Source organism: Bemisia tabaci, chromosome 2 (genome assembly GCF_918797505.1).
Source record: "Bemisia tabaci chromosome 2, PGI_BMITA_v3".
In the NCBI taxonomy this organism is placed as follows: Eukaryota; Metazoa; Arthropoda; class Insecta; order Hemiptera; family Aleyrodidae; genus Bemisia; species Bemisia tabaci.
This window is the reverse complement of record NC_092794.1, coordinates 1,411,870-1,436,935: the sequence shown is the minus strand read 5'-3', so window position 1 is coordinate 1,436,935 and position 25,066 is coordinate 1,411,870. Positions and strand designations below refer to the sequence as shown.

At 40.3% G+C, this 25,066-nt stretch overlaps 1 protein-coding gene across 1 annotated transcript in view; it reads right to left on the bottom strand.

Annotated features, from left to right (window-relative positions):
• The window catches only part of Smg5 (Smg5 nonsense mediated mRNA decay factor), a 68,293-nt gene that overhangs the window by 35,217 nt on the left and 8,010 nt on the right, over window positions 1-25,066 (bottom strand). Inside the window, 3 exon segments of the mRNA XM_072296511.1 lie at window positions 5,711-6,002; window positions 16,116-16,311; window positions 18,282-18,504. Of these exon segments, the coding sequence (XP_072152612.1) occupies window positions 5,711-6,002; window positions 16,116-16,311; window positions 18,282-18,504 (711 nt within the window).

Below are 25,066 nucleotides of genomic sequence, written 5' to 3'. Positions count from 1 at the left end.
CAATAATGGAAAACTTTCTGCTAACAATTAATGAATAAAATGTACTCCTCAGAATGACTTCATTAAAACAAGACAAAACGCATTGCAATATTGCCAAAATTACGTAGAATCGTTGAATTTTGGCGGTATTTGACAGTTATTATTCATCGCCCTATATTCAGTATACAGTTTTATTTTATAATTCTGAGAAAATGGAGTTTAATAGAAAACAGTAACAATACCAAAGTGAAGAAGCCGCCTAGGAAAGGGCAATAAGGGGCTTAAAAAGGAACAAAGGCGCTCCAAATTACTGAGGACCTGTGGGAGGACATGGAACTATGGCAGTTAGGCGTTGCGGGGCGCGGGACCACTGTTAAAGCAGCTCCTATCTATGTATGTAACAATACAATAGTTTGTCGTTACACTCTGTGTAATTCAGAATTTCCTAAGAAATGTTCATTCAGTCGGAAAACAAGAAACTTAGGACAAAAACCGCAAAAAGCGCCGATTTTGGTGTCTTTTTTTCAGTTTGCTGCTTGTCGCTTGTTTAATTTTGCCGTGAGCAGGAAGAATTTGACTCAGCTTGTAGAAAGTTCAACGAGTTTTAACTGTGGAAATAACCAATTTTGTCGTCTGATCAACTCCTGGCAAGTCACTGGCTATAATCCGCCAAAAAGGCCGATTTTAAGCCATTTTTGCCCCCGTTTGGCAACTTCTTGGTGACAATTTTGTTATGAAATGGTCAAATTCGGATTCAACGCCAAAAATTACATAGGAAACCATGGAATTAATGCTGACCTGTGTTTTTGGAGGCTAAAATTTCTATCCGCCCGGACTCAAAAAGCGTCGTCGCTCCATGAAGCTGTTTACAAAAATGATGATATCTCGCGAACCAAAAGTTTCCCAGCGAGCTATAATATATCGATGGATGCGGAATCAAACGAACTATCGATTAGACAACTTTTTATTCAATTTTGAAGATAGCTTTTTTGGGTATTTGCGGATTTGTAAAATTAGTCGAATTAAAAAATCGAAAAATTGGCAACAATGCATGTTAAAATTAATGCGACATTAAATTGATGGTCATTTCCTAAAAGTACGTAATTTTTAGAGAATTTTCGTTAAAACCGCAACTTCATAGCTCAATTTTAACGTCACTTACGGAATTTGCCTGTTTTCAACTTGGCAACGCTGTAGCGCGCGGGAAAAATTTCGGGTGAACTTGCCAACGCCGGAATAAGGCGTGTCTTGTGATAGGGAACAACATATCCAACTCCGGGCAAAATCCAAGAGGGGGGTAAAATCGCCGATTTTGTACAACCCTCTTTTCGATTTTTTCGAGAAATTTTAAAGACTCTGTTTAAGGCCCAGGAAACGCGTAGAATTAATCAAAATGCAATTTAAAATACTTTAAATATCATTTCAAGCGATACAGGTTAGGATAGGACACCCCCAACGCGCAGGGAATGTCTTAGGGGACGCAATCATGGACCCCCGAAATCCCTTAGAATGCGCATAAATACTACCTGTATTTTATGTTAATTTTCATTGATTCTATTTTTCTCATACTTTGTGTTATGACTAACAAGACTTATCAGTAGACTCTGTCCTACCATTTTACGGCTTACGATGTAGAATTAGGGTGCAAAGGAGTGCTACAGGGATGCCATATCCCTCAGTAATGAAAAAATAACCACCGGGCTAGAATGGGCCTCTGATCCGTGGACATCACTGGAATAATGTTCCTGTCACCTGAATTGAGTACTTCTTAGTACAGTATGCTCAGACTAATGGTAAGATATAATACAATTAAACACATTAGTAGTTAAATCTGGCAGCAGTGGGTGGCGGTTTCCATGCGCTTCGCGGATTCTAGAGGAACGAAGTTAACTACCCGAGGGTGTTCAGTTTTGAGGCGACCATCTCAAAACCTTGCTCCCCGGGCTTTTTCTCATTCCTTTTGGTCCCCAAAAGATAATTCTGTTGTCTCAGCATGCTACCTGAAGTCTATGTATTCCCCCAAAGCTGTATTAAAATTTCGGAAGAAATCACATTGGTTTAAATGGGAAGAAAATGGGTCGATCCGCGGAACTGCGTTTTCCGGCTATAAAATGCGTCCAAATTATTCCAAACCTAAGCATGTCTTCGGAAGACACCCTGAAGCCTATTTTAAACGAGAAAATTTCATTTTTCACTCAGGAGTAGGGGTAGGGTGGGTCATGGCACAGTTAGTTTTGAGGCGCTGCGCCCTGCAAACTTGTCGTATTTGACAGTATTTCATCAACCTCAAAGGAGGTCTTCCAAGGTAGAGGAGACTAATATATCTCACAACGTGTAAGAAAATAATAGATTTTTTTAGCCCTTAAGATCAATTTTTGACAATTTACACTGTTTCCAAATTTAGAAATTGAGGCCGGGAGAAAATTAGTGTATTTTTTGTTCCGTACTTGAGTGCTTATGGCAACAGTGTAAATTGTCAAAAACAGCTTTTAAGGACTTAAAAAAATTATCGTTTATTATTTGCTTACACAATGTGAGATACAATAGCCTCCTCAATCTCGGCACACCTGTTTTGAGGTTGATGAAAAACTGTCAAATACAATCATTTTTCTGCGCTCAGTGTCTTAAAAAAACCGGCACCGTGACCCACCTTCCGATCCGCGAAGCGCATGGAAACCGCCACCCACTGCTGCCAGATTTAACTACTAATGTGTTCGATTGTATTATATCTTACCATCAGTCTGAGCATACTGTACTAAGAAGTACTCAATTCAGGTGACAGGAACATTATTCCAGTGATGTCCACGGATCAGAGGCCCATTCTAGCCCGGTGGTTATTTTTTCATTACTGAGGGATATGGCATCTCTGTAGCACTCCTTTGCACCCTAATTCCACATCGTAAGCCGTAAAATGGTAGGACAGAGTCTACTGATAAGTCTCGTTAGTCATAACACAAAGTATGAGAAAAATAGAATCAATGAAAATTAACATAAAATATAGGTAGTATTTATGCGCATTTTTAAGGGATTTCGGGGGTCCATGATTGCGTCCCCTAAGACATTCCCTGCGTGTTGGGGGTGTCCTATCCTGACCTGTATCGCTTGAAATGATATTTAAAGTATTTTAAATTGCATTTTGATTAATTCTACGCGTTTTCTGGGCCTTAAACAGTCTTTAAAATTTCTCGAAAAAATCGAAGATTTGGCAACAAAGATGGCGTCGGGACGGGCTCAGGACATCATCCAAAAATTCTGAAAACACTTGAGCGTTATTTCTATGCCAAAACGCAACTTTTTAGCACTAGCCGTCTAGGAATTTCGAAAAAAGTTCAAAAACGGTTCACCTTAGCTGGGTTCATCTAAATTGAACATAGAGTAATGTTAAGACTTTCAAGGGGGTAGGACATCTTAAAACACTTTGAATTCCTTGTCTACCTAATATTTTTTTCACTTCTTGGATTTATTTCATCTGTCATATTTATCAGGATGTAAAAATAAACTTTATCTTACTGATTTATTTCATATCATATTTATAAGGATGTAAAAAAAAACTTTATCTTACTGATTTATTTCGTCTGTCATACTCATCAGGATGTAAAAAAAAAAAACTTTATCTTACTGATTTTTTAAAATAGTTTTCTTACATCCTAATATATTTTTCCTTGATTCTACTTTAGGTAGGGTACTTCAGAGAAGGTTTTCAGCAGATTTTCAGCTCATTTGACCCATTTGGACATTAGTAAGTAGGGAATTCCGCCTGAAAGTGGAGTTTTTTTGGCAACTACAACTTCAGTTCTTCTGATCTTACAGAGCTATTTTTTTAAAAGAAATGATCATCTGTATTAGCTCCACAATTTGTAGGATTGTTTTCAAGTAATGAGGATTAATTTTTTCGATATCTAATTTTTTTTCATGCCTCAGGTGCACTTAGACTTTCATCATTTCTATAAAATCACCCGATACATGTATGTACTCGCAAACCAGTGCTACAAGTTGTAGAGTATTAAGGTGGAACTTAACCACTGTAGTGCATAAAAGCCGTACTTGCGAAATTTTCTTCCATGTCACTACAAAGATTATAATGTTAAGTAGTCATGTACAATCAGTTTTTTTCTGTGATCATTATTAGCGGAGAAACTATGCACGCGCTGATGGAACTTCCGATTTCTGTGAATTTCAAAATTCCCGTTTTTTAAACCCCAAAAACTACAGTTTTTTCTTCAGGAAATTGACTTTTCTGGAGAAAAGTGTTTTAGAACGTAAAAATACATTATACGACCTGTCTACCAGCAGGGGTTTTAATACCATCCGATTTGGCTGGAGCTTTGCAAAGGGCCTTTTTTGACCACAAAATTTACTTCAGAGAGTAAGAATAGAAAAAGTCCCCCAAGAATTTACCAATCTATGATTTGGGCCACCCTGGGAGCACCGTGCTGAATGCGTAGTCAAGGAATAATATCGAAATTGCTGAAACGCAACTATTCAAATCACTATTAAGCAACGTTAAAGGTTTGTTTAAATTAGGAAACATTACTGGATTCCTGAATTCACTGAAGAACCTTTTAGCTATAAATGCCCCATACACGGAAGAAGAATTCATCAACCTGTAGACCCTGTTTCAGATTACTTTTCTGTTTATATTGTATCTTGTGTCAGATATCTACTACTAGGTATCATGTACCTATCTAGCATGTATCACCTGAACTGTATGATAGCCATGTGCATGGCTCATGTACCAATGGGCCTGTTGCAAACTTTTGCTAGAGCAGAATGAAAAGTTGTTTCCTATAGATAATGCCTCAAAAATCACGATGAGCGCATCGGCAAAGTCTGAAATGCACTCATAAATTCACAATCTGCGTTAGAAATTTGCGTTATTTTGAGCTTCCCGCTTCAAAAACGATACTACTGCACAGGTGAACATTTTGTTAGAGGAGTCGCTCCATCGTCGGCAATATTCATCATGGCCGACGCTTGCGCAGTTCCTCGCGTAATTCGAGGAGAGTTCAAGGTCAATTAAGGCGGGCGAGGAAAATATGAACGTAAACACGCCGATTGTTAAATGGTTTAATCCTGTTCAGGTGTTATCTCGTCCCATCACACGTGTTTTGGCGGACTGGCGTCGGCCATGATGAGTATTGTCGCCAATGGAACGACTCCTCTAACAAAATGTTCACCTGTACCGTAGTATCGTTTTCGAAGCGGGAAGCTCAAAAAACCGCAAAAATCTTACGCAGATTGTGAAGTTATGAGTGCATTTCAGACTTTGCCGATGCGCTCATCGTGATTTTTGAGGCATTATCTGCAGGAAACAACTCTTAGTTTTGCTCTAGCAAAAGTTTGCAACAGGCCCATTGTAAAAATGAAACATAAAAAAAATAAATACATAAATAAATAAATAAAAAATAGTGATGGACAAAGAAAAGGCTGCTAAAACAATCAGGAAGACTGCATCTCCAGATACGAACAATCGGCGAAGCGATGAGACAACCGCACCCGCCCACAGACTGTCAGTCCGAGACAGACAGGCATAAAATGAAAAGGAAACAGGAATCCCCGAGGGATTGGGGCTCAAAATCTTGCATAGAGAGCACAGACCCGGTCCCCGAGCTCCTGTCACTTCATCCTGGGAGGCACCAGACTTGCGAGACTGGGCTGAAGAGTTGAGAACCTCAGGAGTAACCAACATATTTTACTAATGAGATTACTAACACATATCTACTTTTCTCACCATCTCATATAATGGTAAACGGCATCCAGATTGTAATTTTTCGATCCTGACAAAAGTCCGAGTTGATTGTGCGGCATTCCTGCCTCTGGCTTCAAACAGAGAGCTTGGTAGTAGCACCGTGCTGCTAACCCTGCGTCCCAGTTAGGGGAAATGTCGACAAGGTAGCGAGACAGATCACCCAAATAAAGGAGACACCGGTAAACAGCGTGATTGGCCCAGTCTAGGGTGCCTGATTGGTCATGAGTCCTCTTTTTGGCCAGCGTCATTGCAGTGGTGAAATTATTATTCTTGACTGGAAAGAAAAAAACCAGGTTAAAATTTAAATGTAACTGATTGACATCTCATTTGATGCCTACAAAAATAGACTAGCCTAAAACTTTCAGAGCTCGCCATTTTTAAACGGCTCGACCGATTTCGCTCAAATTCAATACCGGCCTAGAACTAAGTAAGATCTTCCTTCTGTAAAAATTTCGGGGGGAAGGCTTTTAATTTGCGCGAGTTATCGCACCCACAAAATTGAACCTCCTCCCACTTCTAGCCCCCACCATTCGAAATGTAATACTTCGATCTCCATTTTTTTTCGCAGAATGGTAGTCCTGCTCCTCTACTTAATATCGCAAAAAGTTTCAAAAGTTCAGTTCCTTCAGTTTTTACAACTTTGCCTATTTATTTGTTTCTAAGTTTGTCCATAACTTCATTCATATCTTTGTCTATAACTTTGTCTACTGCGTTATTTGTACTTTCTCCTATCCCTTTGCCTGTAACTTTGTCAACAACTTCGTTTGTCACTCAGTCCATCACTTCGTCTATAAAGTCTATCGCCTCATCTATAACTTTGTCTATCGCTTAGTCCAATGCTTTCTTTACAACTTTGCCTATAGTTTTTTCTATCGTTTAGTCCACTGCTTTACCTATAACTTCGTTCACAACTTTGTAGCCGTAACTTTAACTTTGACTATCGATGCGTCTAAAACACTATGCTGTAACTCTGATAATTTTAAAAATTTGGATTCTTCACAAGTATAAACAAAGTATTTAAAAGTATTTTTGGAAGTAATCTGCCATAGTAAGTACTTTTAGCTCTACCGAGAAACCGCCCGGAAAGACTATAATCCATACGGTGATCGTGGATTGGAAGGAGGGTATTAAGGAGGGGGGGAGAGGAGTAGGGGCCTTTTTACATAAAGATGTGTTAAGTAAATTTTTCAGGCTCTACCCACAGTTCATTTCAATTCATTTAGCAATTTAGCCCAGAATGTCCTAACAAACGCAAGAAGACCCCTAAAAAACCCGATAATCGTGGATTTAAGGATATGAATTTTGGGCAATATACACAAATAGCTATCTACTAACACTTGAATGTGTAGGATATGCATTTACAGGCCAGAAAAACAGCCTAACTTGACTTTTAAAGGGAAAAATCGCATTTACTCAGAAACGGCCAAGCTACAGATTTCGCGGTTTATTGTTCCTCAATCAGTAAGCCCTCTAGTTGACATTTCCTCAAAAAAAAATCGCGAGTGGTATGTTGACCGCATTAAAAGTGTTTAAAACCCACTGTGGTTCAGGATCCAAATTACAGCTGTTACGTTCTAGGCCTTTGGAGAGAACGAGAAACTTTAGAATTTATATGTTGTGGGCAATGTCTGGGTCAAGGGCATAAACGGGCGGCTTGGGCATCGTTTACCCTGTAACTAAATTGACAACGGTGCTCAGGCAGTGACCGTCCTTAGCCAGGCACTGGAAACGCTGCCCACGGACTATGCCGAGATTCCTGAGAACAGCCAAAGCACAAGTGACAATGGAACAGCCGAGGTTCCTTAAAACAGCGAAAGCACAAGTGACAATGGAACAACCAAGGTTCCTGAAAACAACCAAAACAAGAGTGACAGTAGAACAGCCGAGGTTCCTGAAAAATTGGGTTCTTCATAAAAACTACCTGTGGGCGAACAGCCTCACGTCAGCGAAGCAGTCTCTCAATTTTAGCAATAGCTCCGCAGCGCTATTTTAGAGGCCCACTGAGCGCCGACCGGCCGCTCAGTGGTCCTGTCCGAAGCTGCAATTTTAAAAACGTGAATTTTTTGGAAGTATCGGTAATTTCTGAACTCAGCGACACTCAAGAGTCCCTAATAAAGCATTTTGCTCAGTTTGAACATTCAATCTGATCTAATAACAGTCAAATCCGACTTTTTTGCGCGCGAAAATCGGTCGGCGCGCGTTGAGCGGAAACTTCAATCGATCATAACTCCGGAACCGTTTGGTTCCCCAGCTTAATGGACCACTCGTTGGATGCGGAAAAAGACGAACAATTTAAAAAACTGGTTTTGGTTCAAATAAAAAATTGAGATCTTTGTAAATTTTTCGTTTAAAAGAAATTTTCTAGACCTAAAAACTGGAAAAAAGCACATATGTTGACTTAAAAATGTGATATCGGGATTTCGACCTTTAAAATCTTAAAGTATGCAATTTTAGACTATTTTTCGTCTAAACCGGACCTCGATATCTTTCTTCGTTCAAGAGATATCGAGGTTCACAGGTTTTGACTTCCACTCCCCCTAGCTCCCCCCCAAAATTTTTTGGGGGTCTGAAAATTTGGGAAAAAAAGCGCTCAAGTATGAGTAATCAATAGACAAAGTCTGAAGAACTTCCAGAGGGGGGCGAAAAAAGCCGTTTTTGCATCAAGCTCTTTGACATGATTTAAGCTTTGGTCACAATTTTTTGGCGCGTATACGTAGTATACCGCCTTTGCGATCGTTCCGACCCCCCACTCGATACAATAACCGAGTCCCTTAGTTCCCTACCGCAAAGTGACTACCGCGAACTTCTGAGATTTTCCAAAGCGTGTGAAAAGTTTATTTATCCGTCAATAATTATGATTTAAAGTTGTTTCTCATTCTGGGGCCCTCTAGTTTAAGTGTAATGAATACCAAGAGTCTGCCTTACTTGGTTTTTTTTTAAAAAAAAACCTTAGAATGGGACGCGCTGATTTAAAATATGCATATATAAGCGGAAGCAAGCGAACTGATTCGACGATGGCTGATCAGGTCGGCACTCGTTGAATGAGAATTTCACTTCTTCGTTTTGGTTAAAACGTTGCTTTGACAGATCTCCACAACCCTGTTATGATTTTCAAAATTTGGTACCCCTTGCTCTGATAGCCGGGGCCAGCGGGATAGTGGTAAGTGCAATCTGTGATGAGCCTCGAGACTCATTAGACCATGTGATAACCGTAGCCCATACAGAAATTCACTCCCCTATCAGGCCAAAACAGTGCACAGGCAGGCACAAAACCCAGGTAGTGTCCCAGTCCTGGCTCGGTTCGCCACGTCGCTTCCCAGCTGAAGAACAAAAGGCGACCCTCGCGGTCCTAGTCACAGTCAGACCTAATTACTTTCACTCGATTACCCATTTCACCGTCACTCTGGGATCCATCAAATTTTCGAAAAAATTGTTTCGCGAGTACTTAGCAATTTTTTCCTTACTCTCCGTTCAAAGACGAATTGAAAGAGGTCTCATTCATAAAAATCGGCCGAATAGAAGAGAAGTTACAGTATTCGAAATCCGAAGAAATCAACGAAACTTCTCCAAACAAAAAATAAAATGAAGGGGAAAAAAGAAATGTATAAATTACAATTAAATATAATTGACCTCAGAATTTGGCAAGCAATTCAACTATACAGGGTGTCCCAAAAGTCCCTTCCACCCCCTCTAAAATTTTACCTAATTAATATTTTGAAACGAAACTTTGGGGATGTTCATCGATCAATGTAAGCTACTTTTGAGGCCCCCCAAAATTTTCGGGGCCCCCCGTGGGGAGGGGCTGCGGACCCCAACTTTTTTTTTTCAAATGGCAACCCCTATCTTGTGATACCTCATTCGAAAGAGCATAAGAAACTAAGAATTTTGGCGCAAACCGCAGATCAATATCTTAATTTTTGACCGAGTCATGATAGGTCAAAGGTCAAATTTGACCTATTTTCAAAAAATCATAACTCCGGTTCAAATTATCGTAATGAAAAAAATAAAACGGGAAAATTTACCACATTGTAAGCACTTTTAAGGAAAAATCACAGAAATTACTTCAAACTAATTTTAAGGGGGGTTTCGGACCCCCAAATACGCCAATTCAAAGGTCATTCAATTTTCCCGCGAAATAAGCCAATTTTCCCCAGATTTGCCTCCACATTAGTTCAGTAAGGTCAAAATCAGTTCAACAATACGTTGGCAAGTCCCCAAATTTCGGAAAAAGTTAAAAAAAAACGAAATTAAAGGTGATTAAATTTGACCGTTTAAATTTTTTTTTTATTAACTTTTCCCGAAATTTGGGGACTTGCCAACGTATTGTTGAACTGATTTTGACCTTACTGAACTAATGTGGAGGCAAATCTGGGGAAAATTGGCTTATTTCGCGGGAAAATTGAATGACCTTTGAATTGGCGTATTTGGGGGTCCGAAACCCCCCTTAAAATTAGTTTGAAGTAATTTCTGTGATTTTTCCTTAAAAGTGCTTACAATGTGGTAAATTTTCCCGTTTTATTTTTTTCATTACGATAATTTGAACCGGAGTTATGATTTTTTGAAAATAGGTCAAATTTGACCTTTGACCTATCATGACTCGGTCAAAAATTAAGATATTGATCTGCGGTTTGCGCCAAAATTCTTAGTTTCTTATGCTCTTTCGAATGAGGTATCACAAGATAGGGGTTGCCATTTGAAAAAAAAAAGTTGGGGTCCGCAGCCCCTCCCCACGGGGGGCCCCGAAAATTTTGGGGGGCCTCAAAAGTAGCTTACATTGATCGATGAACATCCCCAAAGTTTCGTTTCAAAATATTAATTAGGTAAAATTTTAGAGGGGGTGGAAGGGACTTTTGGGACACCCTGTATAACGGAGAAAAATTGGGAGAAATTACAAAAAATTCGCCTCTTGCAAGGGGCTTCCTAGTAAGAATTTCGATCTAAAGGCAAGGATTGAATACCAGCGCAATACACCATACAATACATGGTGTGCCTGAACGAACATTTTTTTGGTGTCAAAATCGAACATTCTTTATATTTTTTAACTACAGTGTCTCTTGAGTCGTTTAAGCCAAAAAAAAATTCCGTCAAGATTCTGGAAAGTAAAGGCACTTTAAAAGTATTCTGGGGCTATGTATCCTAACTGTGTCCACACATGGTTTCTGTTCAGCATATCCATGTGTAAGTATTGTTACACGTAGAATCTAATTTTCACGTCAGGGAGTCGACACATCTCGATTTTTTCGATTTTATACGGAAAATTGATGGTTTTTCGGGATTGAAATTATTATTGTTTCATGAAAAATAAATGCACCCAAAATGACTATAGCGTATTGATTTTTATATATTTGCACCCACGAAATTGGTTGGTAAATTCAACGAGTGAGTGCATCGACCTGGTACATCAAGTTTCTGCAATTTTTTACGGCAAATCGGTAGATTTTCAGGATGTAGATTGCTTACTTTCAATTCATGAATGAATATAGCATGGACATGATTGAACTTCTTTGCATGGAAATACGTTTAAAATAACAAAATCAAGACATATTTAATGCAATTACATTTATATCGAGTCAATTTCTTTTCAATAATATATCCGGATTTATAATAGGTACCGGTGATTTGGATATTTTAGCCCCAAAAATACCTTTAAATCGACTGTATCTTTCAGGAGTTTGACAGAATTTTTCCTTTCTTCGCTTAAATTATTCCATAGCACTTTTCTCTAAGAATCTGATAAGATATTGCTGGGGGCAGATCAAAAAACTTAAACTTGTTCGAATGGCTTTCTACATTCACAATACACCGTCTCGTCAAAGTGCGTCGTCGAAGAGTTGGATCGTATGATTTCTCTTGTTGTGCTACTTGCCTATTTTGAAATCTCTGTAAATGAAAACTAAAGGGGTTGATATGTCTGAGTTAATGACGCGCCTTCTCAACACATTGTGTTGGAGTTTGTTCGGTTTCACCTACAAAATAATAATCATTAGAAATCCAATCACAGTGACGAACAAAATTAATAATCATTAGAAATCCAATCACAGTGATGATTCCGGGAGCAATAAGTTCCGCTGAATTCCATTGGCCCCGGCCTCAGAATGAACGCGAGGCAGCGCACCAATCACGAGCCGCGCGGGGGCGCGCAATTCAAAACGTTCAAAACTTAGTCTCCACAGCGCCCGCCAAGTTCAAACTCGCTTAGCGGTGCTCCCGCCAATTTCTCACACAGCGCGCGCGTCGACCAATCACAGCCAAGCTCGCGGCAAAGCGCTCTCACGCAACCGGTATAAATACGGGGACGGTGCGCTCCCTGAACTCACTTCTAAGTGATGCGCCGTCCGATCAACACCCAGTCTCCAGATCCAGCCAAGCAGCGAAGCAAGCTAATCAAGATCTAAGAAACGAAGACTCAACCAAGTTCAAGCAGCAGCCAGAAAGGAAACTCGAACCCTAGTCAAGAATCGAGTTCCTCGAGCAAGGTCAAGGAGCGAATTTGGCGAGCAAGTTGAATCAACTCATCCATAGCGATTGGAGCGGCTAATCTCTCAGGGTCATCACGAAATCAACTTTAATATTCCACTTTTGGCAGTCCTATCTAAATTCACCCAGGAAAAATTTCAAGACATCTCTAACTAAATTCACGTTTGTATCAAATCCTCCAACCGGAGAAGCCGATTCATTTATGAATCCGGAGTAAAAGTAAGTGCAATAGCACAGAGTAGTATTCAAAATTTCAAGTCCTTCTGACTTTCCTGCGCAAAGCAGAAGCCGGCGCATTTCGTGCCTGGTGGCCCTTCAGGTCTCCTACCCATGGTAGTAGCCGGCTCACTTTGAGCCTGGTAAAAATAAAATCACCTAGGACAGAATCCTTCTGATCAATAAAAAATAGTCTCTCACTTGAATACCGCATACAGGGATTTAGAGCTGAGGTTTGAGGGAGCATCATAAACGGAGCCGCATCGGCGCGCGAGGCGGAGGCCCGGCGCGGACTTTCATGCCGCTTCGATCAGTGCGCCGGGGGAGCGCATATGCCGTTGAGGCGGGTGAAGCCGACTCCCGGCTCCTTTTCTGATGCTGCATCAGTTTTGATGCTGAGTCCAGCATCAAAATTAGCGGCTTCAATTAGCAGACGCGTCGGACGCCAGGGCCCCGGCGTGGGCCACCGCGCCAATGGGAAACGTAAACAAAGGGGTGTTCCGCGAATTCATCGCCGAGTCCGAGGGTCGCGGTCTTCTGGGACAGCCCCGTCGGTAATTAAGCTGGGTGGCGGGTCCGAAAATTGAGGCCGTATCGGGCCGCAAGCCGGCGGTCCGGCCTCAGAGGCTGAGGCCCATGTTGGTCCCTGAGCCAGCATCAAACCTCAGCATCAGCGCTTGAGGCTGGCTCGGTCGGCTCTCCAGCATCGGGCTTCAATGCCCGAAGCCGGCGGCCGGCAGGTTGAGCGCATCAGGCTCGGAGCCGTATGCCCGAACGGCCGCTACCTGGGCATACGGCATTGATGCTGAAGCTACGAGTCGATGCTGTACAGCATAACCTCATGAGGCGCCTCAAATGCCTGACCGCATATATTATTCCATTCTCTCTTTCTTTTCGATCCTTTCATTCTTTGATCTCTCGGTACAATCACCTCCAACCTTTTAGGTCTAGCACATGTTTCTTCACCATTTTTGAGCCGTCATCCCATATTCTTTGGTCCCTCGGAAACTTATCACTTTTTGGCTACACTCATTTTTTCTGGGATTTTTTTGACCCGCTCAATCCTTACAGAGTTCACTGCTTGTTTTCTCCTGTTATTTTGCTATTCGTCACAGGGGCGCATATTCGACGGGCTGTGGGAGCGTATCTGTCAGTGGCAGATCGGCCTTAGGGCCTACTTCCTCGAAACAGCCCGTTTTTAAGGAAAATCAAGGTTTTCTTAAAAATGTTAGAGAGAAACTATGGTCACAATTGAACTCAGCGCTATCAATTGCATTGGGATTAACCATTAAATCCCTAGCGTTTGTTCAGAAGAAGAAAAAGGAAGAAACTCATTTGCACTCCTATGTTATGCACGACAGACAGCTTTGAGTACACAGGATTTCACTAGAAAAGAAATTCCTCACATTTTCTCAAGGACACCAAAAGAAATAGAGGGAGAAAAGAAACAGTCCCAAGAAAGTTCTGAAAAATGCGATTGTTTTTAGACTTTTCGTTCCCGAACAAAAAACTAAGCTTTTCCCTACTTTTCTGGAATCTCTCATGATCCTTTATTTGGATTGAGGAAAAGGATTCGTCACTTAGTTACCGACTTTACAGCCTTTCCGACAATTTTCAATTAAAATACAATTCGACGTAATTTTTGTATTTAAGGAAGTATCTACGAAAAGCGCAAACGATGCTGTTAACTCTTTTACCTGCACTGGAAAAAAAAGTCTCTTGGATTCGGAGTTCCGACTCTTAAAAAATACTCTCAAATCAATCGGATTTTTGCATAAACAAAAAGGAAATTCGATTGAATCAAAAGTATTTTTCTTGTCGAATCTTGAGTCTGGATTTTGGATCCAAGATACTTTTTTTCCATCCGAGGGAAAATTAAGCAAGACTGAACATTTTGAAATCTCGCCACCGACAGACATCGATTCCAAGTTTCCCTTTGCGCATTTCTGACGAGTGAGAAAAACTATGGGTTAACCGGAAACATTCACCCAACAGCGCCATTTTGTGAGGAAAGGTGGGTGAAAAGTTGACCTACTGCACTAAATGACACTATATTTCTACTCCAATTTGCTAACTGTTACTCCCTTTTACTGACAATCACTAGGTATTTCTAACTATCATCAATTTTTCCAAGTATATTTTTAATGCAAATTTAAATAAATTTTTAATGAAATTAAAAATCTGTCTTGATATTACGACATTAACTTCCCGCAGAATTGCAGGAACATTGCATGCAGGAGTCTTTCAGTAAAATGAAGGAGAATGGGTGATAAGACGGTCTTATTCAAAAGTGGTCGTTTCCAATCTCCCCCTGTTCTACGAAATACTTTCAGGGTCGATAGAGGATCACCTCTCAAGTCCAAAACACTAACAATTTTTGAAATCAAAGAATTAGGGATAGAGGGGAAGGGGGGGGGGGGGTCAAAGTTAAAACTTCAAACTAGCATAACTCGTGAAAGGCTTGTCGTAGAGAGATGATATTGGTGTCAAAATTTAGAGAAAATCACCAACTTTAACATAATGATGACAAAATTGGTCCATTTTGAAAATTTCACCCATTGCTGCCACGTTGGCGTAGCTCAAATTTTCAATTTCTTACATTTTTAGTCGGGGCGATACATTTTTAGGTCACTCCTAGACAAAAGCATTCGTAAAAAATGACAAGATCAGGATAAATGATTAAATTCGTGTTTAACACCTTCAACAGTTCTCTGGGTATAAATAAGAGGAAACAAGAGGAGCTGCTAATAAATGCGTACCATTTGAGCTTTTTAAAAAATTAAAGTCCATCCTAGAGAAACGATTTGAAACAGAGTCATGATTTTTTAAAGTTGATACAGCGAGCGTCAGCTGAGGCTAGTCCTGTAACATTCATATGTCTCGATATTTTCTTCTTTTTCAATAATTTTCTTAGGGAATGAGCTAATGGGGTATTGCAATTCGTGGTCGGTTTGGGGGCATGGGTGATCTTGGGACTCGGAACAAACCAGGGTTCGTGTGTACCGCACCCATTTTGAATAATCATATCTCTCCTCCAACTTGTTTTCCAAGGATGAACTTGTGCTTGTTTTGAAGCTTAAACGATCTCCTTTCACCAGAAAATATTTTTGTTACTTTTAACTGCGAATCCCTTAACATTACAGCTGAAAGTGTAAAAATTTGAAAATTTGAATTACGGCAACGTGGCAGCAATGGATGAAATTTTCAAAATGGACCAATTTTTTAAACATTGCCTGAAAGCTGGTGGTATTTTCTAAATTTTGAGACCAAGATCACCTGTCTACGACAAACCATTAGCGAAATATGCAAGTTTTAATTTTTTACTTTGACTCCCCTCCCCCCGTGATTGTCCGACTTCAAAAATCGACAGTGTTTTGGACTCGAGAAGTAATCCTCTATCAACTCTGAAAATATTTCAAAGATCAGGCCAAGGTTGAAAAAAGGCAAAGCTTTGTTTACCTTCCGAAGAGCCAAAAACGTGAATTCTGACATTGAATGAGCGAAAATGTCTGTGTGTGTATCATGTGCGTCTGTGTTAGTGACTACGCACTCACAGAGGAACGAGTGCGTCTTCATGAGAGCGTTATCAGGCAACGCGCCGCGCCGTCGCTAAATAGTCACCAGAGACTCTGCGCAAAACTAAATTCGTCGATAGTACATACATGCAATATAGGAGGGATGAATGAGCACTCACTGAGACTTTTCTTGCCAATTAAAGTTGATCTTTTGGGCAATCCTTCATCACATACCAACAGAGGAAAGTCGAGTACGCCTCTAAGATCAATATTAAATTCAACCTGTAAACGCAGGATGATATTTTGATAGTGGCCAACACCTGACAAGAGATGCGCCTGAAGAAATGCTCTTTCCACTGGGTTCCACACTGATCCCTGCAACAATACAAATAACAAAAATTACAGTTATAGATTTTTTTAAATTTTTTCACACCGGTGGCGGCTATCCAAAGTGGCTTTTTCCAGGAAAAACGGCGTTTGCCGTGCTTGGAATTACTTCTGAACGAAATGTCGAATATTGTTCCAGTAAAAACAGAATAAAAGGTATTGATATGTCGCAGGCTACAGGTCAAATCCGGCATTTAGGCAAATGGTCAAGTTTAATCGAAAACGTAGATTGGCTATTTGCCTAGGCATTTGACTAAATGACGAGGCAATTACATAAAAGCCTAGGCATTTGCATAAATGCCGAGGGCACGTTAGGCAAAAAGGCAAATGATGTTCCTTTTCAGGCAAATAGTCAAAATCTGAGAAAAAGTCAATTTGCAATAATCCAAAAAACCACGGCCAAAGAAAAAAATAAAAAAAAGAAAGTCTGTACCTTAAAAAGAATGAGGCAGTAGCGTTACTTGTTCGAGCACGCGATGGGTTGGTGGCACTTGCTGGAACATTTTCTCTGATTTTTGAAGTAAGAACATCGTTTGGTCGCACATTGATTTTTACTGGCTTGGCAATTACACTTGACAAAGCCTTGCCCTTCAAATAACGAAACGCCAGAATCTGCTTCGCGGACCGACACTAGCTTATCCCTCGAAACCTGAGATATTTAAAATTTTATTGCCTCTACTTGTTTTAATTCTTCCCGCGAACACCAATTTTTGATGACACCTGCGGGTGTTCCAATTTGGTAAACATTATTGCGGACGTCAAGAACAATTCCTTCGATGTTTTTTGGGTCCAACGGACCACGATCAAATTTTGAAATGTTCAAAATAATTGTATCTTCCACTTTTAAAGGTGTGAATAATTTCGAACTTCTTTCTGTCATTTTTTGAGCTGCAACTTTTTGTCGTAGATGGGCTTCCGCTCTTGTTGTGCGAATTTCTGCCTCGCCAGGACAATACTTACAAACAAATGGTTGGTCGCCGTCTTCATTACCACACTCTTGATGACATGAATTATCGCAAGAGCTGCATTTTTTTAAGATACCAGGCTTTTGACAAGAGGAGCATTGAGGTTGATCACCACACACGTTCTGAGTAGGCTCAGAGCTCGACGTTGCAGTTTTAGCTACTTTGTGAGCCGGGCTGGAGCTTGGTGCTTCAAGATGACATATTTTCTGAGCAGGCTCTGAGCTCGACGTTGCAGTTTCAGCTACTTTGCAGCTACCTTGACCTCATTAAAAACACAGTTTACTATTTGCCTAATCAGCCTTCGGCATTTGGTCAAATCTTCAGGCATTTGAGCAAACGCCTAGGCAATCGACGAATTTCAATGACTTTTACCATTTCTTTTCTATTTGCCTAGGCATTTGCCTAAATGCCGGATTTGACCTTTAGCCTGCGACATCTACACTTCTAAAATGGTGCACTTAGAGGTGTACTTCCAGGTAACCATTCTCATTTTGCTCCGGACTCTGTTTTAGGTCTAGAGCCTGGTAAAGGGGACACGCTTTGGGATGGATTAGGGAAATTCGCATATTCAAAATTCTGCTAAAATATTGTAGTCTGAATAATGTGGGAAAGAGTGGACAATTAGTTGACAATGGTAAGAAAAATGTGATAGGAACTTCAGTCAAATGGTCAAATCACTTGACCACTGTTGTCATATTACAGGAAGAAAAACAGCTCGGGACACTAAATTAGACCCTTATTGGAAAACACTCAGTTATTCTTAGTTCAAATACTGTTAAAATTCAAAGTTTTGTAAACGTTAAGAATATTTTCTTCAAAACTTGGCACCTGTCGCTTCAACAGATATCTTTTCACGTGAATATCCGAGTTTAGGATTTTTACCGTACCGGTGAGTTGGTTACCTTTTTACTTTGGGGTAGTGACAAATATGTTGCAAATGCAAAACTTCAATACTGAAAAAGGCCTCTTTACATGTAAAAGGAAGAAACTTACCGCTCTTATACGCTTAGAGAAGGCAAAAGGCTCATAGTATCCTTTGCGCCATAATAATTCTTCTGCTTTTCGGCCATGCCCCAAAGGATCAAGGAACATCAAGCGCTCGCAATGTTCTCGCACCTTCATCCTTTGTGTGACTAGTAGACGTGAAAATAAATCGCAGCCAGATTTGGCATACGCTTGTTCCGAGTCCAAATAATGAATTCCATCAAATATGGTTCTGAAAAATGAAAGGGAGAGAGGGAAAGAAAAATGAGAGATATTCATGATAAAAAAACTACTAATCTAGAGATAAAACAAAAACTAACTTAGAACTTTCCGAATGAGTATCAAACTAGCTAGATTATGGATAGACAAGCCGTGATACACATGCTTTGCAAAGATACATAGTTTATAATACGAGGTTCATGTATTGTTGTGCCATCCTTTCTTAGCTACTAGCCGTGTTCAGCCCGCTGTGCGAGGTGTCACGCCTAGCCGGGGAGTGCCCCTGGACCCTTGGTTCCTCGCTTCGCGATGAACTTGCGACTCGTTCCGCGAGCCGCCCCTCATCATAGCTATTAACTTTTAAAAAGAAGAATTTTTTTTTTTTTTTTAACGAAGTGGTGAATAGTGGCGAAGATGTTATCTTTGGCTACGGCCGCCATCTTAGATTTTGGAATTTTGAAAATCTGACGAAAAATTCGAGTTGCCCGTTGAAAAATACCTCCAAATCCCGAGTTTCACTAAAATCGATGGATCATGGACCGAGATAGCTTTTTAGGCTACGGCCGCCATCTTGGATTTTGAAATTATGAAAATCTGACCAAAAATTCGAGTTTCCCGTCAAAAAGTACCTCGAGTAACCAAGTTCCACATAAATCCGTTAATAAATACCCCCTAAAACCTGAAATTTCATCTATAATGCTGTGACGTCACGCGACAGGATTGAACTTGTTCAGCGCGGTTCGCGTAAACAACCGCGTATCCTCAATGCATTCGTATAGGAAGAAACAACTTTTCTTCTTTTTGTGCTTCAGCGGCATTCTATCCTAAATTTGATTTTTCAGGCGTGTAGAGGTGGTTCTTAGCTACATTCTTGCCAAGTTTGAAATAAATCGCTCCGACAGTTTTTTTGTTAAGTGTTGTTGAAATCTCGGTGCAGTAGCTTTATACAGGGTTATCCAAAAGTCACTGACCACCCCTGTAACTTTTTTCCAAATTGAGATAGAAGTTTGAAACTTTGGCAATGTTCCTCGGTCTAAAGTAGCAACTTTTTGGTCCCCCCAAAATTTTGGGGGGCGGCCCCCCCTAAGGTAGGCGGGGGCTAACTTTTTTTTCAAATAGCAACCCCCCCCCCTTTGTGATACCTCATTCGAAAGATAATAAAAAAAGAAAATTTTTGGCGCAAACCGCAGGTCAAAATGTTGATTTTTGACAAAATGGCGGCCGGTCAAAGTTCAAAAAGGCGGAAATTTGGCATCTCCGTTTTTTAACAGCGGATTGGTCTGAAATTTAGAATCCTCGGGTTTTTTGGGACGAGAAAAACGATTCTGGCATCGGTTTTCCAGAAAAGTCCTATTCAAGAAGGCGACGGTCAAAATGGCGGCCTAGAGCGAGAAGTGGATATTTAGGCTGCTTATCGTTGGATTTGCATGAAACTTGGTATCCGGAGGTATTTCGGCACGAGGAGAACGAATCTTTCATTGAATATCTGAAATTCCGACGAATTTCAAGATGGCGGCGGAAAAGTGGCGAGAAATCAGTTTTACGGCTGTTAACGAATGGATTTGCATGAAATGCGATATCGATTGTTAGTATTTCAAGAATTAATGAAAGATTTCTTTTTATCCAGCCAAAAACCACCAGGCTATCGAATTTCATGCACATCCATCGGTTAACAGCTGTAAAACTGATTTCTCGCCACTTTTCCGTCGCCATTTTGAAATTCGTCGGAATTTCAGATATTCAATGAAATATTCGTTCTCCTCGTGCCGAAATACCCCCGGATACCAAGTTCCATGCAAATCCAACGATAAGCAGCCTAAATATCCACTTCTCGCTCTAGGCTGCCATTTTGACCGCCGCCATTTTGGAAAGGACTGACTTTTCTGGAAAACCGATGCCAGAATCGTTTTTCTCGTCCCAAAAAACTCTAGGATTCTGAGTTTCAGACCAATCCGCCGATAAAAAACGGAGATGCCAAATTTCCGCCGTTTTGAACTTTGACCGGCCGCCATTTTGTCAAAAATCAACATTTTGACCAGCGGTTTGCGCCAAAAATTTATTTTATAATCTTTCGAATGAGGTATCACAAAGGGGGGGTTGCCATTTGAAAAGAAAAAGTTAGCCCCCGCCCCCCAAAATTTTGGGGAGACCGAAAAGTTGCTACTTTAGACCGAGGAACATTGCCAATGTTTCAAACTTCTATCTCAATTTGGAAAAAAGTTACAGGGGTGGTCAGTGACTTTTGGATAACCCTGTATAATTAACTAGTCGTGATTAGCTCGCAATGCGAGCTGACACGTCTCGCCGGGGAGTGCCCCTGGACCCCAGTTCTTCGCTTCGCGATGAACTTGCGACTCGCTCCGCGAGCCGCCACCGCCCCGCATAGTTTTTAACATTGATGCGAAGACATCATTGACTTAATCTGCTTTTTCACCAAGTTTTACAGAAATTGATATCCCAGGAGCCGCGACCGCATTTTGGTGCGAGGCCGCCATCTTGGATTTTGAAATGTTGAAAGTCGAACCTAAAATTCTAAAATCCCGTCGAACTACACCCCTTAATGCCGAATTCCACAAAAATCGATGGATATCAGGAGGCGAGACAGCATTTTAGACCACGGCCGCCATCTTGGATTTATGAATTTTGAAAATCTGACCAAAGATTCGAGTCTCCCGTCGAAATGTAACCTCTAATGCCGAATTTCACTAAAATCAATGGATCATGAGCCGAGATAGCTTTTTAGGCCACGGCCGCTATCTTGGATTTTGAAATTTTGAAAATTTAACCAAACATTCGGGCTTCCCGTCGAAAAGTACCCGCCGAACACTGAATTTCACGAAAATCGATCGAACAGGAGCCGACTTAGCATTTTAGGCCACGGCCGCCATCTTGGATTTTGAAATTCTGAAAATCGGGCCCAACATTCGAGTTTCCCGTTGAAAAATATCTCTTAGTACCGAATTTCACGAAAATCGATCAAACAGGAGCAGACTTGGCATTTTAAACCACGGCCGTCGTCTTGGATTTTGAAATTTTGAAAATCGGACCAAACATTCGAGTTCCCCATTGAAAAATACCCTCGGATACCAATTTCCACAAAAATCCGTCGAAAAATACCTCCTAAAACCTGAAATTTCGTCTATAAGGCTGTGACGTCACGCGACAGGATTGAACCTGTTCGGCGCGGTGCGCGTAAACAACCGCGTATCTCCACTGCAATACTTTAGGGAGAAACAACTTTTCGCTCTTGCGGGCGTCATAGGCAGCGGATTGTAATCGGAATAATTTTGATCAACTCCTCACGACAATGTGCCTGTTGCACCAATTTTTTTTATTGCTTTAATCGAAAGAACTAAGGCACGTCACAGGAGTTTTCCCGGAGTTTTTGGATCACCGGAAACCCCCAAAAAATCAACTTAAAAACGCCTCAGAATTTGGATTTTCAAAACGGTCGTTTCGGGTCCGCCATACTTGTGACGTGAAATGGTTCGACAGACCTGGTTTCTTCATCACTTACAATGTATTTTCCCGTAAGGAAATGGCAGCCGCTTTTCAAATGCAAATATCGAGTCAATCGATAATTTTTTGATCAAAATGGAAATCAGAAATGGATTTCTCGTACGTTTGAATGGTTAGAACCTTCCTTAGATAAATAAGAGCCGACGGGATAAACCCTATTTTTAAGGAAGACTGTAGTCAATGGGCGATTGTTTACATCTGCTTAGTGATAACAGACATGGACATTAGCTCAATATTTAGCCATTTTCATGAATTTTTACTTTTTTGTGACTATTGGAAGGTAAGTTTATTTTGTAAATCAATGGACCACTAGACAAGGTACGAAGTTAAGCATTCTGATATATGTTTCTTGATCAGAATTTCACGTAGAACATGATTCGCGCAACGAAAATTACTGGAATTATATCCTAACAAAGATATTAACGTTTTTATTTCACATTGGTTACGAGGAATTTGAACTGCCTGCTCATAAGAAACTCAAAGCTCTACGTGAGTCAAATCGCGCAATACAATGGTTTCAGCAAGCTTCTCAATTGAGCAATGTTCATTTCCCACCATGTGTTGTTCAAACTATAAGCAATTTGCTATAGCTGAGCCCAAGCGTCAAAATTGAGGTTGCCAGATTTTTACATCGCAAAGACTGTCATGATCATGTTCAGCGCGCGATGTGAATCACGTAGAGCATTGAGTTTTCATGAGCGGGTGGTTTGAATTCACGCATCAAGAATCATTAAATATCTTCGTAAGGAGTTAATTTCGGTAATTTTCGTTGGGCGTATCGTGTTCTACGTGAAATTTTGGTTGGGAAACATGAATCTGAAAGCTGAACTTCGTACCTTGTCTAGTGGTTCATTGTTTAGTGCCTTAGGATCATGTTAAAAGCTGTAAAGGTATACTTTGTTACTTATTAATTCAGAACACACTCCGGCAGTCCAACGCTCAAACCTGGATTTAGCGAGTCAGTTGTTATTTCCTAATATTTCGCTCTTTAATGTTTCACTGAAGACACCAAAATGATAGTATCAATCATTGATGATGAAAAAAACTTACCTTTAACAATACTGATGAGATGAGGAGACCGGTATGTTTTAGCTGGAGCCAAAGAAAGTAGACGTAGGATCCTTCTTCGGTTACCAGACTTTCTCGATGTATAGTGTTACATTTAAAACACACAGGATTTTAAAATAACATAAGTTTATAAAACGTGGGAATGTTCTGAATGATATTGAGATATTTGTTGAAGAGTTAAGAATGATTTACACGCATTGAGAGAACATCCATGGTTTGACCGTTGGATTGCCGGAGTGTGTTCTGAATTAATAAGTAACAAAGTATACCTTTACAGCTTTTAACATGATCCTAAGGCACTACACAATTGATTTACAAAATATACTTACCTTCAAATAGTGACAAAAAAGTAAAAACTCATGGAAATGGCTAAATATTAAGCTAGTATCCATGTCTGTTATCACTAAGCAGATGTAAACAATCGCCCATTTGATTGTCTTCCTTAAAAATAGGGTTTATCCCGTCGGTTCTTATTTACCTAATGAAGGTGTTAACCATTCAAACGTACGAGGAATCCATTTCTGATTTCCATTTTGATCAAAAAATTATCGGGATTTGGATTGTAGCCGAGTGCTAGAAATAATGTAAAATTTCTTCAAAAAACTTACATTTTATTAACAAAATACCGAAGCTTTTTGAAGCGAACACTTCATCGTCAGGGTCACAAAATCAATATCACAAAGGCCATAATTTAAATTTCAAACAAGGTAACAGATTTCATTGAATGGTAACAATTGATAACAAGCTATTAGATCAAATCACTCTTAATAATCAAAACATTGTCAATGTATGCTTGGTACCTGTTTCTCCCCTGTGCATAAAATGTGCTGCTATCTCTGATGAGAAACAGGTACTAAGCATACATTGCCAAAGTTTTGATTATTAAGAGTGATTTGATCTAATAGCTTGTTATCAATTGTTACCATTCAATGAAATCTGTTACCTTGTTTGAAATTCAAATTATGGCCTTTGTGATATTGATTTCATGATCCTGACGATGAAGCGTTCCCTTCGAAAAGCTTCGGTATAAATTTGTTAATGAAAATGTAATTTTTTAAAGAAATTTTACATTATTTCTAGCACTCGGCTACAATCCAAACTCCAATATATTCAGTGCTACTACCTTCAGACATTGCATTACAATGTTCGCTGATTTTGAGAAAATTATCGATAGACTCGATATTTGCATTTAAAGCGGCTGCCATTTCCTTACGGGAAAATACATTGTAAGTGATGAAGAAACCAGGTCTGTCGAACTATTTCACGTCACAAGTATGGCGGACCCGTTACTGCGTGAAAACGACCGTTTTGAATAAGTCGGTTTCAAAACCAGCTTTTTTTGAGTTTGAGAGGTCATTTCAAGGTTTTTTAGTAGAGCCATCGTTCTTTTCGTGAAATTTGCCATGAGAATCAGGCATCAATTTGCAAATCCCCGCACCTTGCAACAGGCCCATTTTTAAGCATGTACCAAGTTTAAAGTAAATTGCTTCGGCCAATTTTTCTCTAGGGGGGGCAGAGTGAGCCGGTGAGGCAGCTTTATATAGAGTAATATTCCTTTAATATTTTGCTATTATTATTGAATTGTATTATTTACTAGCAACCCTTGCGTGCTTTGCACGTAGCAGTCTATGCAGACTGAATGTTGGGAACAATCTCCACGAAATCCCAGCGAAGCTAAATAACATTAACTTGAGCCCTCATTTATCCCTGTTCCCTGAAAAGGATAAGGGTGTTCTGATTTTTGATAGGAAATATACTCTTAAAATTCTGAAATGGTTCGCCCCCTGGACACCCAGTCACTCGCTACGCGAGTGACTGGGGGTCCAGGGGGCGCAGCCCTTCGACTAGCCGTGACGGTCATACAGGGTATTCCAAAAGTCCCGCTCCCCCCCCCCTCTAACTTTTGAACGGCGGCTTGGAGATAGAAAAACGAAACTTTGGGAATGTTTCTGTCTCAAAGAGGACCATTTTTAGGGGGGTCAAAATTG